An 18,754-nucleotide genomic window follows, 5' to 3' on the forward strand; every position below is an offset into this window, starting at 1 on the left:
ATCAAACTTTCTGCAACTCTATTCTTGACTGTGCAGCCTTACTGTGCTTCTTTTAATTCCACCCTGAAAGATAAAACATAAGCATGTCAAAACTTGGGAAGGTAGAAGACAAGCGGGGGTAAAACCTGATCCACACTGTAGCCCATGAGAGGAACTTTGGACTGATCCAGAGCTCGGAGGGAAAGAAGTGGGAGTGAAATCCTAGCTCACTCTGTGCCTGCCTCTCTTCCTCTCATCCCCTTTTCTCTGTCCCGGCCTCCCTCTGTCAGAGCGCTTCATCTTGGACTCTAGGCCCGTTTGTCTTCTCGCAGAAAAGAAATGCAAAGTAGGCTGCGCCGAAACTCTGGGAAACGCCACAGGACGTCCCTCGAGGGGGGAGAAATTAAATACGGCCACTAAGATCCACACAGTAAAGTGGCAATAAAGTATTCATTAACCCACCATTGAAGGGCTAAGCAGGAAAACAAGCAACTGAGTTAAGAAGTCAAACAGGGACTTAGAACACACAGTAACACCACGCTCTTTCATCTGAAGATTTACAAAACAATAAGAGGCTTGGAGAGCTCATGAGCATGTACATCTCACCGAGAGAATCAAAGAAAAGGATGACAGAACAAAGTTAGCAACACCAGGGCATTACCAAATAGTTTCACAAATATTTCCCTTACTACTCATAATCCTCTCTGCTTTTCTACTGCAACACATCTCCCACTGTTGGTCTGGCAGCGTGCCAGGTGGAGTGCAGGATGTAAACAGTCTCTTTTCCTCTTGTTGATTTTCATTTTCCCATCTGAGGACCTCATTTTTCACCTCCACTCTAAATTGCTGTCCTCCCTTTGGAGCGCCACAGCGGTGCTCCTCGGACCCGGACTGAGGAATCCTATAGGAAGCACGGTAAAAGGCCTGCGGGGATCCTGTGTGCGGCATTCATTGACAAAAAAGGCCTGATGCCAGTTTGACGTCCACCCCCAGGTCTCCCAGAATGTGAATGAACTTCTATGAATAAGAGGCAAACCTACACAAACACCCCTGCAGCTATAGGACCTTCACAGGGGGAAGAGTGTGTGGGCGACGCCAAACAACAACAACAACAAGGGGACTTGCATGCCAGGGTCCCCCCTTTTTCATCTCCCTCACCAATCAAGAGGACACAACACCGCAGGGGGGACATTTACAAAAAAACAAGCCTATCAGGGGGTCACTGCCTGCCCCAGCCCATCCTCAATGGGTGGGATCAAGAGTCCGTCCCCACACTCTGCAATTAACACCTACTCCACCAACATGCAAAAGAGAAATCTCCAAATCAGCATTTCAAAACCACACCACAACAAAGACATCAAAGTGCATGCATTGTATTATGCCCGAGTGCTCTTATGGGTTAAACTCTTCAGTGTGTCTTCCAAACGGCCTCATTTCCCCTTACCGACGTGGAATAATGTATGACCTCATCAGTGATCGGATGAAGAGGTGGGAAGCAGGGTCTAAACATGGTGAAAGGTTTTAGGCGGGAGGTGAACTGCTGACTGCAGTTTGTGAGCTGAATAGCGCACAGTTTCTGTGTTCTGCACTCCAATCTCACAGACGACTTTCTCTACTTTGTCCTAGCAGTATGGGTGACTGGTGATTGATAATGAACATTTGTTTGTCACTAAATGCGAATCTGAAGAGGTCAAATGGATTTACTTACTATCACTTTTTTTAAATTTTCTGAAACTCCAATAAAAAGTCACTGCGCAGCAGAAATAATCCAGTTTCTTCACTGCAGCCAACTGCACTGATACATCATGAATGGAGCCGGGGCTTCAGCTGAAAAAGATATTTATGGATGTATGCTCTTCTTGTACACCGCACTTTAAAAACTCTGTGTTATGACTTAAACTACATGGCAGCGATTACGTCAGCTTCACCAACATGACCTAATGTTTGCAAAACCCTTTTTTCAGCATTAATCTCCGTCAAGATTATTATGACAAAGATTAAGTGGGAGCCAAATGTAAACACTTTATTTAAAACTTTACTCAGAAAGTAGCCGCTTGCTTGTTGAACAGTCTAACTAATCCTCATATGATCAAATGTAAATATACCGTATTGTTAGAAAATTAAATTGGTGAAAAGTAGCCACCTTTAAATATATTTGCAAACTTTATGGTTTGTTCTTAAGTTGGAATTTGAGCTACTTCCACTTTCACAGCATATCAGAAATAAACATTATTTTCATTCCAGTAGATTTTATATGACAGCTTGTGCTACTAGGTGCTTTTCAGATTATTTAATTTACATGCAAAACACACAAAAATCTCAAAATACGCTGTTTTTTTAAAAATCTGTTCCACTTCAGCTAATTCCAAGAGTAAAATGCTGGCCCAAAGTCAAAGAAATGAGTAACAATAATCGATTTGCAATCACTTTTAATACTTAAAATATTTTTTACCTTATCATGGTTACTATACATACTTTACCTGAGCACTAACTGCGTGCTATCAGTGCTTCTACTTAAATAAATGGTCTACAGTATCTTTTAGTTGTAAAACAAATCATTTCATACTGTACATAGTAAACCTATGATTGTCCAAAGTGCTCGAGTACTTGGACCGACCTCACACACAGAGAGCTGCTATGAAAGGTAGCGGCCTGACCATCGGGAGCAATTTGGGGCCTCATTGAAACCATTGCACCATCTCAGCTATGGTGGATTTACTGCAGGGACGAAAAAAGAGCTCATCTTAGGAGTTCCAAGTCTGCAAGAGGCATCTGAAACACTACCCCCCAGCGTCAGAGGGTGAGAAATAATGTTGAGGTTGTAGATCAGAAGGTGACAGTGGCCTTGACCTCCCGTGTCTGGGTCACCCCCTCCCACTTGACCTTCCTGAACAACTCCTGTTTACTTAGCGTCTTGATATGAGGGTGATATGAGATACCTCGTGAAGAGATAACGTTAAAAGCCTGCAACTACAGACATGGACTGACTTTACTGTTTAGGCTAGAGTGAGGTAACCATTCGGAAGCCTTAAGTAAGGAACAAGAGCGAACAAGTGATGATTTGGCTGTTTGCAGCAAAAAGCGAGCCAAGTGTCTTTTTGCAGCTTACCCCGGGGAAGTTTGGGGTGGTGTGCAGGAATAAAGTCACAGACCAGGAGGTACAAGGCAGGAGAAGAAAGGGACTGTTACCTTCAAAAGCTGGTATGGCAGAACCGTGCTTTGAATATGATATGAACGTCTACATACAGCCCCGGTAGGGGGTTGGTGTTGGGGGTGGCGGGGTGAATTTGCAGAGGTTGAAGACAAGGTGGTTCAGTGTTCTGGATGAGCTGCAATGAAAAGAGTGCTTTGACAGGCTGGCTTCAAGGGAAGTGTTCAGGAGCAGATAAATGACTCAAACCTGAATACCATCCACAGTTTCAAGTCTCAAAAAGCAACGACAATTCTCTGTCTGATGATCTAAGATAACAGAAATTGGTGAGTATTAGACCATGATAGGGATCAAGTCATCCATCTGCCAGATGACAAGACAAAGAAGCACTTCAAAGCAGGTGTCATTCACCTGGGCAACCACTGAATTCATTTTACCCATCTCATTATCTTACTCCCACACCTCTGTGTACAGCTTCCTGTCTTTTTTACCATGTTTCTCTTGAGTTACATTTTCCTAAAGGAAAACACACAATGCCAAATTCGAAACCGTAAACCTTTTGTGAAACTTGGGCGCAGGTTGAGCTGGATCCAAGAACTTGTGTAAGCCGTCTGGACCATTATTCTCCCTGACACCTTAATCTGCCACAAGAGAAACACTGGTGCTAAGAATATACAATGTTCAGCCTCAGCAGCAGTGCAAAGACAAAGCTAGTCTGAGTCTTCAACCTGTTCATCCGGTCTCCGCTAATGCCCTGTTTTCACAAGCGAGAAAAGACATGAAGTCCCACAGGAAGTCTTAATTATGCCACCTGGAAAGGACGAGCCTAGAAGACTGGCAGGTGTGCTAGATACCAACCAGGTTACCAAGATGTCAAGGCTGGGAATGCTACATCATTATCTATTATCAGTTTCCTCAACAAAGGAAAATGTAGTACAATGACAACAAAGGGTGACTGATGGTTTTCTCCTTTGAGAAGTTTTAGGTTACTGTTGGCAGTAAAACCTTACCCTGGCAGCTTGTTGTGATTACAGGAACTAACAAAGTACATCATCTAACCTCATTACTTGGTTTTAACATCCAAAATAATTTATGACTCCAACACATTTGTCCATACTGTGACATAACCACGTCCTCTGCTCGATTTGAGATCTCTAGTGCTCTAAACCTGTATATTTTGGCAATTTCATAAAAAAATGGAAGAGTGTACAGTTCCATAAATAGAAAACATATGTGCAACAGATACTGGTGGAAAGAAAGAAAAAATTACAACCATATCTGGACAGTTTGGGTGGTATTTTTCAGTCTTGTGAGGAGAGTCAGGGTGGCGGCATTAGATGTAGCAACATGCCCTTGAAAGACAAGATGGAGAGACAACACTGGGTCCTCATTCATTTTGAGAGACCATCTCGGTTTCACTGGCGAGTCACTGACAGACCGCGTAACCTGACTCAGAAGGCTGCTCCACAGGTGAAACCCTGACCAAAGCACATACGCCCCGCTCTCGATATGACAGATCTCATACTGCAGATGCAAAAAGAGAGCGCCGCTGACACGCCAGGAATCCAAAACACCCAAGTCCCCGTGCATTTACTGTAGTTCTGATGCCAGAGAAAGTTAGCTAAGTAGTAGAAGGAAAAAGGACATTAAGGCATAAGAGTTCGATTAGAGCTGAGCTGAAATTAACAGACTATTTGGCAGCTATTTTGATATGTTATGGTTAGAGTGGAGTTATTTACCAGTTCATGCTTCTAAAATTAGTTCAGGCTTTTCTTTACCCAATGTGACCAGTAGCTAAACTGTTAATTGGTTACAGCAACCATTTTTAATTCAGTTCAACTCAACTTTGTTTATATGGCACCAAATCACAACAACAGTCACTTCCAGGTGCTTCATATTGTAAGATCCTATCAATCAGACCCCTACCCTAAAAACAATATTGTTTATTCTCATAAACATGAAGCAATAATTTTAAGAGTAAAATGCAACTGAAATATATAAAATCAAAAGTTTATTTATTCAAATAATAATAATAAATAAACAATAATAATCAATATGTTTGGAAAATATGCTTCGCATAAACTGCATACCAATCAAGTAAATTTAATTTGATCAGATTCCATTAAATTAATTCATATTATACAGACCTATTGTAAAATAAATTATGTATGTATGTATTCAACTAACTGAAAGAAGAAGAAGAACAGTCCTTTATTGTGATTATATGTTCACACGTAAAGAAATTTAATTTGGTAATTCTCGGCATACATGAAAAGAAGCACACATATATATATATATATATATATATATATATATATATATATATATATATACACACACACACAACCAACACTATAAAACAATTGAATGCATACTATCCATATGTGCAGGTGTGCAGTATAAATATGTGCAGAAAGTCACAGATAGAATTTGGTAGAACTGAAAGTCAGCATGTTGGAGATATTTTTTTGAATGAATGACCACTTGATGACAGTGGGAATGAAAAATCCCCCTTTTAACAGGAAGGACACTCAATGACAGGCAGCACAACTGGTTGTTGGTTGGAGTGGCGCGTGGGGGATCAGCTGTCACCTTCAGTGGTTGCCCACAATCATCAGAAGCATAAGAACAATGTTCTCTCTTAACAACTCTGCACCTGCACACACACACACCTGCACACACACACCTGCACGCGCGCACACACACACACTACATCCAGTAACCATATGCTGAAGAAAGAGAATCCCAGCAATGATACTACTCCCTCTTTTATCAAACCTTAGGACCACCCAAGCAGCATGTGATACTCTTTACAACCTCACAGCCATATGGCATTAGAATCAAGCAGAGGTGCCAAGCGGCTATATTCAATAACACTGAAACACAATGAGTCAATTCATGGACCATCATAAAGAAAAGCCTGTGCGCATTTAACAGCGATTGGCAGTGAGAGGATAAAACACATATTCCAGGAGGCGCAGCATCAGCGCCGGGTGGGAGGCTCAGACAGAGCTAACGGTTGGCTATGAGATGACACTGTGAACGCGAGTTTATTTGCAGAAGGAAACTGGCACCGATAGAGACGGGGCATCAGCTTACTGCTGGATTCAGGGGCAACATGCTGAAAGGAGCCAACAGACTCATCTTTTCAGGGAATATCACACGTCTGTCCCACACATATACCTGACAAGTAGAGGGGTGATGGTGGCAGGAGCACTGTGTCCTGCAGTACTGCAGTCTATGGCCAATAGATGAATAAATTCAATTGCAAAACTTTATGAAGATAAATTCTTAGCACATTTAAAAGCTATTATGCATTACAGATTACATTACTTTTCATTACGGATGTGAGTAAAACTTGAAGAAAAGAATAATTAGAACCTGCAACACATATTGATTCATTGTGAATCACATTAAAATATTATCCACAGACACGAATTCTAATGACGCTGTGCTTTAAGTGAAAAGTATGCTGTTATTTTTCATCTTCAGTGCATTCCAATCAAAACAATAGACTCAGTGGTCCAGAAATAAAATGTAATCACGGTACCATCAGTCATCCACCAAATGGGGGGCAGAGTTAAGGTTGCAGGGGGGCAGAGACAGACAGATAATCGATCCCAGAGTCTGACCTCTCAGTCTGAGGCCGTTGGACGTATACCGCTGTGAAGCGTTCACTGATTACCTGTGACCAGACAAGCATTCAAGCCTAAAGTTGGATGAGGACTGCTGCAGACCAGCAGTCACATTTCATTTAAGCCAACTGTTGAAAAGATTTAAATGAAGTTCAATGAAGTGAAAATAAACCATGCTGTGCTCAGAAATTAGCTTGGCCAGAGAGATAAATAGATTTCAGGCTGAGCTGCATCCCATTTTAACATGAACTCAGCTTTTAATTGCTTGAGCACAAATCCCCACTTAATGTGTTTCATCACACGCGTGAAGTTATCGAAGTTACGTCCATAAATTAAAACAAATGTGTGAATTCTAAAGTCCTCAGCAGTGATTATAAATGAGAGACAAATTTTCCCCATAAAGTTTAAGGAGCGGCCGTTACAAATACAAATGTTTTGAAGTCATGTACATCGCAGCGGAGGATTAACACCGTTTCCTGGAACACCGGGCTCGGGCTCAGCCTCATTTTGCTTTAATATACACACTCTTCTCTACACCTACTCCATTAAATTAAAAGTCAATGGTTTCCAGGCCAAGTTGGACGTTACAATTAAGTGACACTTTTGACAGCTGGATCGCAGCAGAGCGCAAGTTGCTCCGGACCAAGCTGCACTTGCACTTAAACCACCGTCACTACTTGGCCGTTTGCGTTTAGTGGTTAACCACAGCGCCACAAATGACTTCTGTGTGGCTGCCGAGGGAGAAGAGAGTTTTACACTAAATATAACTGAGCTTAGCTGCTGTGGAGACAAGCTGAGGTCTGGGACGTGGCCAAAGTAATAGTGGTTTTCAGTGCTTTTTCAGTCATTACTCTACTGCCGTGGGGTTATATGGACTCAGGCCTCGCAAACAGTAATTAGAGATCACAGCAAAACATCAGCAGCAGCCCCAGACGACAGGGTCAGTGGTTTCGTGGCTTCTGCATGCGGTCGGGCACCATTGCAATATTACTGCAAGGGTGAAATTCTACCAATATGCTTGAAGCAAGTCAGACGTGCATCAAGAAACTGAAAGGGAAGCTGCAGGTTGTTATTACAGTCAGCAAATACACAAGTAATAATACAAAAGATCAAAGGTTTAAACTGCATTTGTCACTGAAACAATCAATGCTGAATAAACACTTAAGGCTTCAGACTCAAACATGCACGCCGATAAGCCTGGGTTCATTCGGGCCACTAATCTATAGCTCCAAAGAAGAAAGTGACCATGGGAATGTGTTGTGTGAACAACAGCAATAACAGTTTAAACATTTACTAGACAAGTGACAGGCTGGCTGTAAAAGGCCAAGCCCAGAGTCGAAGCGATATCAAACTACTGACTTATCGAAGCAGCTACCTCCCTGCTACGCTGCTTTTTGCATGACAGTTTCAGATTTGATCCTCATCTGTTGTTACTTGATGGAATTAAAAGCTAAACAGAAACATAACCACCCCATAACACGGGTTGACACATACCAGAATGCCTGGCATTTAACCCCAAAGGGAAGTTTCTAACCCTTTACGCTGCCACCCACCCACCAAAACACACATGCACTCTCACCCAATATAGACTACAGACTTTCCTGAGGGGTAAAAATAGTAGCCCGCTGTTTGCCGTTCACAGGAGGGCGTGCAGATGAGAAATATGCGGCTTAATGATGAGCCAGAGTGGCTTTCTCTTACTGCCACCTGCACTGCCTGTGGTGAGCCTGTTTATTGTAGCGGAGCTGACCCACATTCTGCCGTCATCCCGGTGGCTTTGGCCTCATGCGCAGTCAGAGGGAGGAGGTGGGGGCTAGTGTGCTGTAATCCTGATGATGTTATGGCATTTAAAGGACTTTTTACTTGCACTGACGGGCTCAGAGTGGCATTGCTGAAGTTAAGTGTGAGAAGCTTGTTTCCAAAAGGTGATAATTCTGAAGTGCTCTTTTGTGGTGCAAGACATGGCTCCACCCTCAGCGGTAGATTATGCTGGCCTGACTTTTCAAAGTGAAAATTTGCATGGAGACTCTTGACCCCGTGCCTCTGTTTGTTCTGAGCTGACGTTTGCCGTCTGCCTTAGCAATTAAGCAGACTAAGAAAAACTTTACATTAAAAGGCTTCTTCTTCTCTCTTTTTTTTCGTAATCACCGGTCACGCCCGTTATGTCAACAACTGCATTTAAAGCATTTGAAGAACACAGCACAGCCTAAGTGATGTTCTGCAATTATTTTAAGCGTATGAACTCACAGCAGCCCAGATGAGGCTAAAGTTCATGTGCCCAGAATAGCAGAGCCATTAGTATGGATTTAGATTTGGATCTACTTTATGCAGGAACTGAAACATGTTATAGCAGAAATGTGGGCCAACAGAAGCGGCATGACTTTTTCCCTCCCCCTGGAGTGTTTTGCCCATTTAGAAAATGCCATGTTTTCTGCAACACAGCGTGATATAAGCAGAACATTTAAAAGATTAAAAAAAAAGAAAAAACGTAACTCTTAAAAACGCAAGATCTGTTTTTAAGAGTTACGTTTTTTCTTTTTTTCTGAGATCTGTTGAAACTCAGATCTGTTGAAACTCAGATCTTGCGTGACTTGGGAGTCTCAGAGAAAAGGGTAAAGCACATACACAATTCTGCCCATCACTGCACTGTATCTGGTGTTAAACAAAGACTGGTTGCTTTATTTAAGATAACTTAGCTCAAAGATGCCAGAAAGTGATTATTACAATAGACAGGTTTTCATCTCCACAGGATGCATGTCTCCATTAAAATCATTAAAACAGAAGAAAACATGCATTACTGTGTGTTAAAAACTGTTATTGAAATTATAATTGATTCAGTCCCCAAACAGGAAGATATTTTAATATAAAACTTTCACTGTATAAATAAGCTACTTATCTGATATGAGTCTATCATGCCAGTTGACTTTTAAAAAAAAGTCACTTGATTAGTTGTTATGGGTTTGCTTTGTCCCCAATTTGCTCATCTGACACTGACTACAGCTTTTTGCTGTTTAAAGTGAGGAAGGCTTCTTCAGCCAGAGTTTCCCTTTCTCCTCAGCTGATAAGCCTGAACAAAGTCTACTTGCAAAGTTTATCCGTTAGACTTTTTATCCATTAGATTTTGCAAACACAAATCTTTTATCAAATGCATATGAGCAGATACATTGTTCAACTTCCCGTGTCCTCTAAGTACACTGAGAGGGTTATTTTAGCATCGCCGAACGTGTTTTCCTGCTATAAAAGTTGCACGCGCGACACGGAGGAAAGGCAAAAGCAATTAGGTCCCATGATTTACTCTACCTGCTTTAATAGGGAAGTGAGGGCCTCCCAGACGGAGGTCATGGTTCTTAACCTCGCTGCTCTGCTACCAAGTTAATCAGTTTGAAACATGTGTTTAGTTCAGCACAGACAAGCAGCTTTATAGCTGCAATTTAAGATTTTTCTTCACAGGGTGACTCACTGGCATAATGATCAATAATTATGAAGTGGGACCTGAAAATTAACTCATACCCTCCTGTAGTCTCACCATAAAAAACCTGCATATTGCCCATACTTGTCTTCAAGCTGTGTTCCATTTATGCCGCCGCTCAGAGGCAAACCGCCTTCCCAAACAGCTCAAGCAAAAAACTTTACACATCATGATGCATCAGGGGAAGTGCAGCCAGCTTGCCAAGGTAAGGACTACAAGGCCCCTCTCAAAAAGCAATTAAGGCAGAGGGAGTCATAATATTGAATGGAGAGGGGGGTGCATTCCTCTGAGAGAGGCAGTAGCAGTAGACTGTGAAATTCATATTGACTAGAGAGGCAAACATACACAGGTAAGCAGCAGCGCCCAGCTTTTTCCTTGTCAGCCAAAGAACAGCGCCTGTAGTCTGTCGCTTTCAAATATATAAGTTCAGCCATCCAAAGATGAACCTATACACAAGCTCACTGGACACAGAACAGCTTATAGAGTAAAAAAAACAACAACACACACACGCACACAAACAATTTGCACAGTTCTCTCTAAAACAACACAGCACTTTGACTAAGATGATATCTGGAAAATGAAAAAACTGCTGAACTCGGGATGTGAGCTCACTGGTGTGTTAAATCCCACTTGATTAAAGCAGGAAAACGCCTTCGACAATGAACTGTGCCAGTCCACTTAATTAAGTCAACTTGTACTACCAGGGAGCGCTGGGAAACGAAGAAAGCAAAAGCAAACAGGGGAGCTGCCGCTTGCTCCCCGAGCTTTTCTCTGGATGCTAATCAAAGGCTTGATCTGCGAGCAGGACAGGCCCCGGGGATGTCGCTCTGCTTGGCTGATCCTGGCAATTTGCTCTTGGTAATACCCTCTCTCTCACTCTGCACCCCGGAGAACCCGGAAGACCATCTCACCTAATCTGTATGGCCGATGGAACGCACAAATACAACCTCCCCCTGCCTCCCAAAGTGCATCTGCTTCACCAGAGAATAATCACATAATGGCTATGGAGTTATTACATGCTCCTTATTATCCCATCTCTCTTTGTGGCTCCAATTTAGAGATTCGGTACTAAAGAAGATTGAAGATAAAGACACTGCATTTGATTAACTAAAACAATAATCATGTATATGCTCTCAAAATGAGCGAGACGTACACATTTCTCAATATGTGCATCTGCTCCGTGTTTGTATTTGTGCAATACAGGCCAGTGGGAGCATCTGGTGGTTATTATGATGCCTGGAGGTCTGAGGAAAGGGGGCAGCGTGCGTATGAGTTGTATGATTTGTTTGTGGTCTGCACAGCGCTGCTCTGGTGATGCTCTAAGTTCTTCCTCTGAAAAACCCTCAAGAACTTATCAAAGCCACAATCACTCCAGTTGCACAACTGTCATTTCATCAGTGAGCCGGTGAGCAAACTCATGGCAGAGGAAAAACCAGCACTGACTAAAACACAGGAAAGCCAGGAGTAAACCAAGAATTAGAAGCAAGAGGGAAGATGAGGGTAGAAGAGAGCAGTTCAGGTTCCCACCTTTAAAAGAGATGAAGACACGGGGCGCGGCCAGTGGCTCATTGCTCACTTGGTTCCCAAAAGCCAAGCCGCACAGTGCCAGGAGGGTGTGGACCGTCCACAGACCGTCCAGCTGCATGGTGGACCAACCTCCTGTAGCTCCAAAGGCTGCTTTTTGTTTGTTTTTGTTTGTTTTTTTAAATCTGCAGGGACAAAAAGAAACACGTGAGAAGAGAAGATGCTGACTCTACTTTACACTTAAAACCAAAAAAGAATCTGCCACCGTGAGCCTGTTTTTCATTTATAATTTTATGTGACGTGTCAAATCTGTATCTCCCAAGGGCCCCATCACACTGCGAGTTTTGGGCGACACAGCACCGAGGTGCGGAGTTTACGCCCAGATTTCTGGGAGCTTCATTAAACTGATGAGTCCTAATGGAAAGGAGCCAGACTTTTAGAGACTTGCACATTGCTTCCATTTGGTAAAAATTATGTTTGTTTTTCAGAGCGCGACAAAATAATGGCAGGATCGCGCTGACTCCACTGAAGCTTTTCTTCTGCTCCTCTACACGCAACCAGAATGCATTCCTGCATCATGACACCACGCTGTAATTACTGGGTTCACCTAATGCCAGGCTATACCACACTTCACACTTACTTAAGGAAAATAGCACAAAAATAACATTGTGATTGATGCATCTCAGGTCTTAGCTGTTGATTTAAAAAAAGGCCTGCAAGTAATGACAGCCTCAAAGCTGAACAACTAAAAAAAAAAGGTGGTGACATTAATTGTTAATGAAGTATAGACACCTTTAAGCAGCTGATGTTTCACACATATGTGACTGACCATAAGAAATACTCGTGTATGAGGCTACCTCTTTACCTGCAAAACTTTTCTTTTCCACCTTTGTTCCCATAAAGCCTCCCTGAGCTCACTGACTGGACACCTACAGCCTGCGTATCTCCTCTCCGCACAAACCACCGACACTTCAAACATTGGACGAATTTCCACCTCAAAAGCACCTTCAGAGACCTCAACAGAGCAGAACAGTCTTCAGACTGGTTGACTGAAGCGAATTTATGAGTAAAAGCAGCTGTTTAAACCTCGGCTGTTTACAATTTGTAAACCATCCAGCTGTTTATTCTAAGAGAGAGGCCAACTCCTTCGCACAAGCGCATGAAATCAAACAAGGCACCGCTCACAGAGGACACCGAGGATTGCGAAAGACAGCGTACCATGAAGTAAAAAATACAAATATGTATGCCATAGACAGTGATATGAAATATTAATACAAAAGTTTACAAAAACAAAAACAAAAAAACAAAAACCCTTCTAGTCATGGGAACATCATATTAGTCCAAATAGCTTAAAAGAAGAAAAGGTCAATGCGCTCAGCTTCTTCACAGTTTATTAACTGACATGTGTTGAACAAATGTAACGCAATCATTAAAACTTACAGACGGAAACCAGTAAAATCTGGATGGACATGGCTCAGTGGCTACAGCGCTGCTTTAATCCAGCAGACAAGAAAATAACCATCTGCATTTGCTGCCGATTAAAAACATTTTTTAAAAAAACATTTCACAGTTACCGTGACACAGGGAAATTCCTCAGTGTTGTATTGTATGTAAATATAAATAAAACACTATACAACTTCATTCACGTGCATGTATGAATGTGTTCTTCGGCAATGAATAATAATAATAAAACAAATTTCATGCAAAAATGTTGAATGTTGCTGAAACACGCTGAAATGTGTGTAACAGACTGGCAGTCTTGGCTACACATGGACGACAGAACTGTAAACAGTCTGGTACGGTATTAGAGCGCACGGTAAACTGCACAGCTATTAAATAAACAGTGATAATGAATCGCGCTGGAATTGATTTTCCGATCAAAAGAAATTAATCCTCTGGCCTTGTTAAAAATCACTACCCTTTCAGCTTGTTCGTGGCCAAAAATGGCCACCCCTTGTTTACGTTTACAAAATGCTATAAAATTCATATATATTAAGAAAAATTCCCACTTTTTTTGACATGATTTTTTAGATTAGTACCAGTGCTGTTCATGAAAATCAAAATTTCATTCAAATTCATAATTTTAACCCTTTAAATACCAGTTAGATCACATAATCCTAGGAACTCATAAATGGAAAAAATCACAAAACCCCAATTTTTTTCCAAATAAAACATGCCATCTGATTTACTTTCTAACCATGATGGAGGTTAGATGCATAGCAATAATTAACAGTATCAATGACTTTTATACATCTTTGTTTTTTTGTGCAGTGACAGAAAAACATAAAAACTTCCTCTCAGCTTGTTCGTGGCCAAAAATGGCCACCCCTTGTTTACGTTTACAAAATGCTATAAAATTCATATATATTAAGAAAAATTCCCACTTTTTTTGACATGATTTTTTAGATTAGTACCAGTGCTGTTCATGAAAATCAAAATTTCATTCAAATTCATAATTTTAACCCTTTAAATACCAGTTAGATCACATAATCCTAGGAACTCATAAATGGAAAAAATCACAAAACCCCAATTTTTTTCCAAATAAAACATGCCATCTGATTTACTTTCTAACCATGATGGAGGTTAGATGCATAGCAATAATTAACAGTATCAATGACTTTTATACATCTTTGTTTTTTTGTGCAGTGACAGAAAAACATAAAAACTTCCTCTCAGCTTGTTCGTGGCCAAAAATGGCCACCCCCTGTTTACATTTACAAAATGCTATAAAATTCATATATATTAAGAAATATTTCCACTTTTTTTGACATGATTTTTTAGATTAGTACCAGTGCTGTTCATCAAGACCAAAATTTCATTCAAATTCATAATTTTAACCCTTTAAATACCAGTTAAATCAAATAATCCTAGGAACTCATAAATGGAAAAAAATCACAAAACCCCAATTTTTTTCCAAATAAAACATGCCATCTGATTTACTTTCTAACCATGGTGGAGGTTAGATGTATAACAATAATTAAAAGTATCAATGAGTTTTATGCATCTTTGTTTTTTTGTGCAGTGACAGAAAAACATAAAAACTTCCAAAAATGGCCACCCCCTGTTTACATTTACAAAATGCTATAAAATTCATATATATTAAGAAAAAGTTCCCCTTTTTTTGACATGATTTTTTTAGATTAGTATCAGCGCTGTTCATCAAGACCAAAATTTAATTCAAATCCTGACTTTTAACCCTTTAAATCACAGTTAAATTACATAATTTTAATGATTTACAAAGGGATAAAAGCATAAAATCCCCATTTTTTTCCTAAATAATACATGCAAACTGATTTATTTTCTAACCATGATGGAGGTTAGATGCATAGCAATAATTAAAAGTATCAATGAGTTTTATGTATCTTTGGTTTTTTGTGCAGTGACAGAAAAAAAAAAAAAAAAATCCCTCTAATTTTGTTCGTGGCCAAAAATGGCCACCCATGTTTACGTTTTCAAAATACTATAAAATTCATATATATTAAAACATTTTTCTACTTTCATTGACTTGATGTTTTAGATTAGTATCAGTGCTGTTCATCAAGACCAAAATTTAATTCAAATCCAGACTTTTAACCCTTTAAATACCAGTTAAATTACATAATTTTAATGATTTACAAAGGGATAAAGGGATAAAGGGATAAAAGCATAAAATCCCCATTTTTTTCCTAAATAATACATGCAAACTGATTTATTTTCTAACCATGATGGAGGTTAGATGCATAGCAATAATTAAAAGTATCAATGAGTTTTATGTATCTTTGGTTTTTTGTGCTGTGACAGAAAAAAAAAAAAAAACTCTCATTTTGTTCGTGGCCAAAAATGGCCACCCATGTTTACGTTTTCAAAATACTATAAAATTCATATATATTAAAACATTTTTCTACTTTCATTGACTTGATGTTTTAGATTAGTATCAGTGCTGTTCATCAAGACCAAAATTTAATTCAAATCCAGACTTTTAACCCTTTAAATACCAGTTAAATTACATAATTTTAATGATTTACAAAGGGATAAAGGGATAAAGGGATAAAAGCATAAAATCCCCATTTTTTTCCTAAATAATACATGCAAACTGATTTATTTTCTAACCATGATGGAGGTTAGATGCATAGCAATAATTAAAAGTATCAATGAGTTTTATGTATCTTTGGTTTTTTGTGCTGTGACAGAAAAACAAAAAATCCCTCTCATTTTGTTCGTGGCCAAAAATGGCCACCCATGTTTACGTTTTCAAAATACTATAAAATTCATATATATTAAAACATTTTTCTACTTTCATTGACTTGATTTTTTAAATTAGCACCAGTCCTAGTCATGAAAACCAAAATATAATTCAAATTTAGATATTATACGCTTTGAACTGGGTGTGGTTCCCAATCAGCCAGAGTTCACACCCAGTTTCACACCTTGGCTCAGGCGATTAGAGGATCATCAGGGGGTCCCTTTGTCCCTCTTGGGGTGGGGGGGACACTCCCACCTTCTTGCCATATTGCCAGAATAAATGGTCTGGAAGCTGTTAGGTTGACTTACAGCAGTAGCAACGTCTGCACCTGCATAAACTCCAGGACACGTTTACAAACAGTGTTTGTTGTTGTTTGCGCTGCAGCTGCAGGTTTGAACTGTGCAAAATGTCCTGTGATTGGGGTTTTTTTTTGTTTTTGTTTTTGTTTCTAGAGTTAATATTTTGGGTATGGTCTCTTTTTATGAAAAATACAAGAGTAAAAGTGCTTTTCACATGTGCTTCAAAGCTAAGTTTGACTGGGAACCTCAAAGCTCAATATCCTGCATCCACAGGAATTCACTGCAGCCTATGTAATGTTTGATGCGTCATTATTTATTCCAGTCTATCTTGCAAATACATGTTTGTGCTGCAATGTCATGCACAAACACAAACTATCAGATCCTTAAGACCAAACCTATGTCAAAATTGTTTCATTATATTGGTCCATTGGAGTGTGGTAACCCATCAACCCCACCTAGTGGAAACCAAGAATATTACATGAAATTGCTTGCTTGGCAGAAAATGGGCCAAGGATGTCATGTGGTAGAAAAAATGAAAAACTACAATTTTCATGTGTTGAGTTTAGAATGAAAGCAATTTTACCTAAATTGCATGCTATAGTACTGCCAGTAACAAGGAATCAAAAAAGGTGGTTATAATGGGTTTCAATTGGCCAAAAATGGCCACGATCAGTAAAACAGGAACAAATTGGTGTATAGTGAATATTATTGACATTATTAAGTTGAAATGTTGAAAATTAAAAATTTTTTAAAAAATGCACACCTTTGGAAAGTTTCATTCCATTTGCATTAACAGAACAAAAATGGTTGAAAACCGAATAAAGAAAGTGGCCAAAAATGGCCAGATAGAGACCAGAGGGTTAATAATGATCCTAATTTGCTGTTTCTGTTTCATTGTTTCAAAAAGAAAATGAGAGAGTCGGTAAGGCGTGGTGCCTTGTATTGACAAAGTATTTGACAAAAAAAGCGCGATCCTGTATGCAGGTAACATGTTGCGTGATATTCATAATAAGGAAATAAAGTCTAAAATAAATACATAGATACATAATCACAAAGGAACAGTCCATACAGGCTTACCTCACGGGTCTCCGGATATAAGTTCAGCCTTGCAAGTCATTGAACAAACCAATTCCAACAGATCGATCACTCTCTCTCTCTCCAAGTTGAAAGCAGTAATAACAATAGAAAATCCCGGCGCGGCTTTCTGGTCGAACCCAGTTCAGGAGTGGGGTGGAGGTGGGGTGGGGGCACTTTGTACCTGTGCGCACTGCGTGTCTATTGGCCCCGGAGTTGTCAGTGAACACAATGAGAAAAAATTACAGTTGCGCGAAAATAAAAAGGGAGAAAATGTTCCTAACTGAACCTTGTGCGTGACCGAGAGTCGATTGGATGCTGTCGTCGCACGACTACAATCAACATCCCGTGGGGGGGGAAAGCCGCTCGATACAAGAAAAGTCCCCGCGGTGTCCAGACGCGTAGCGTGTGCTCCGTCGGAAAGTTGGGCGCTCCTGACTGTAGAGAGGCAGGGCGCTAGCAGGTGGATGCAGAGGCCCATTTGCCTTAAACACACCCACAGGGCGGGCAGCGACAAGCCGAGCCGCCCATCAGTGAGCCTGCCAGCCTGGGGGGGACGTGATTTACTACCTTATCATACCACAGTATGCTGTCAGAGAATAGACTTTATACTGTGCTCTGGTCTCGCGTAGCTGACTGAAAGTGTATTTGTATCACCATTTCATCGTGGAACATTTATTATTACACAGAGATCAAAGCAGAAAGTTTTAGGATCATCCCCTTGTGACGATTTTATCAGGGGTTCACACCTTATTTAAACAAGATCAGGATTAACGCACTAACAGAGACAAAGTATTCTGCGCCAGCTCCCACTGTCTGCCGGTCTTTATTTGTTAACTATGGGCTTTCAGTGGTGTTATGACAGTGTAATAAGTCATCAGTCTTTTTTTTAAATAATTATCCTTTCATCTGTAAAACAAAGTAGGAAATAACGATTAGGGTCCTTTTTATAGATATACGTCATACAATGAGACAGCCGAAAGTGTTCACAAACTGGCAATTCAAAGGCTGTATACCAACCAGAAACAGATGTGTAAAATAGAAAACTAAATCAGACAACAATACTTTTCAAATCATTTCAAATTTAACTCAAAAGACAAATGTTAAAAAACAGCCTTTAAAAAATAGACATGCATCGAAGCTGGAGCCAGTTTCATGCTTCAAAAACAGATGGGACAGGAAAATACAAGACTGGGGAAGTTGTGCAGTGCTCAAGAAAAAACTATGAAACACCTGTTTCAGAATCTGTCAGTAATTAAGATGATAAGTGACAGACTGGGCACAAAAAGAACTCAGGGGGCTGAGTTTCTTAATATTAAATTTAAACAGTTTAAAATAAAGATTTGTTCATCTAAAGTTGGCAAGAATTTGGGGTTTTTATCATATATGATGCACTGCATA

The 18,754-nt window shown here is 40.2% G+C and overlaps 1 protein-coding gene across 7 annotated transcripts in view; it reads right to left on the minus strand.

The window, feature by feature from the left end:
• Positions 1-17,811, minus strand: part of LOC146519080 (semaphorin-3F-like) — a 62,045-nt gene extending 44,234 nt beyond the window's left edge. For all 7 annotated transcript variants that reach the window (XM_085159265.1, XM_085159264.1, XM_085159263.1 and 4 more), the window contains exons 1-2: positions 17,357-17,811; positions 11,762-11,943 (exon numbers count right to left, since the gene is read on the minus strand). In XM_085159265.1, the coding sequence (XP_085015391.1) occupies positions 11,762-11,879 (118 nt within the window). In that variant the 5' untranslated portion in view covers positions 11,880-11,943; positions 17,357-17,811. The remainder of the gene's footprint in view (positions 1-11,761; positions 11,944-17,356) is intronic.
• Positions 17,812-18,754: the final 943 nt, after the last annotated feature.

Source organism: Neolamprologus multifasciatus, chromosome 5 (assembly GCF_963576455.1).
Source record: "Neolamprologus multifasciatus chromosome 5, fNeoMul1.2, whole genome shotgun sequence".
NCBI classification, from domain to species: domain Eukaryota; kingdom Metazoa; phylum Chordata; class Actinopteri; order Cichliformes; family Cichlidae; genus Neolamprologus; species Neolamprologus multifasciatus.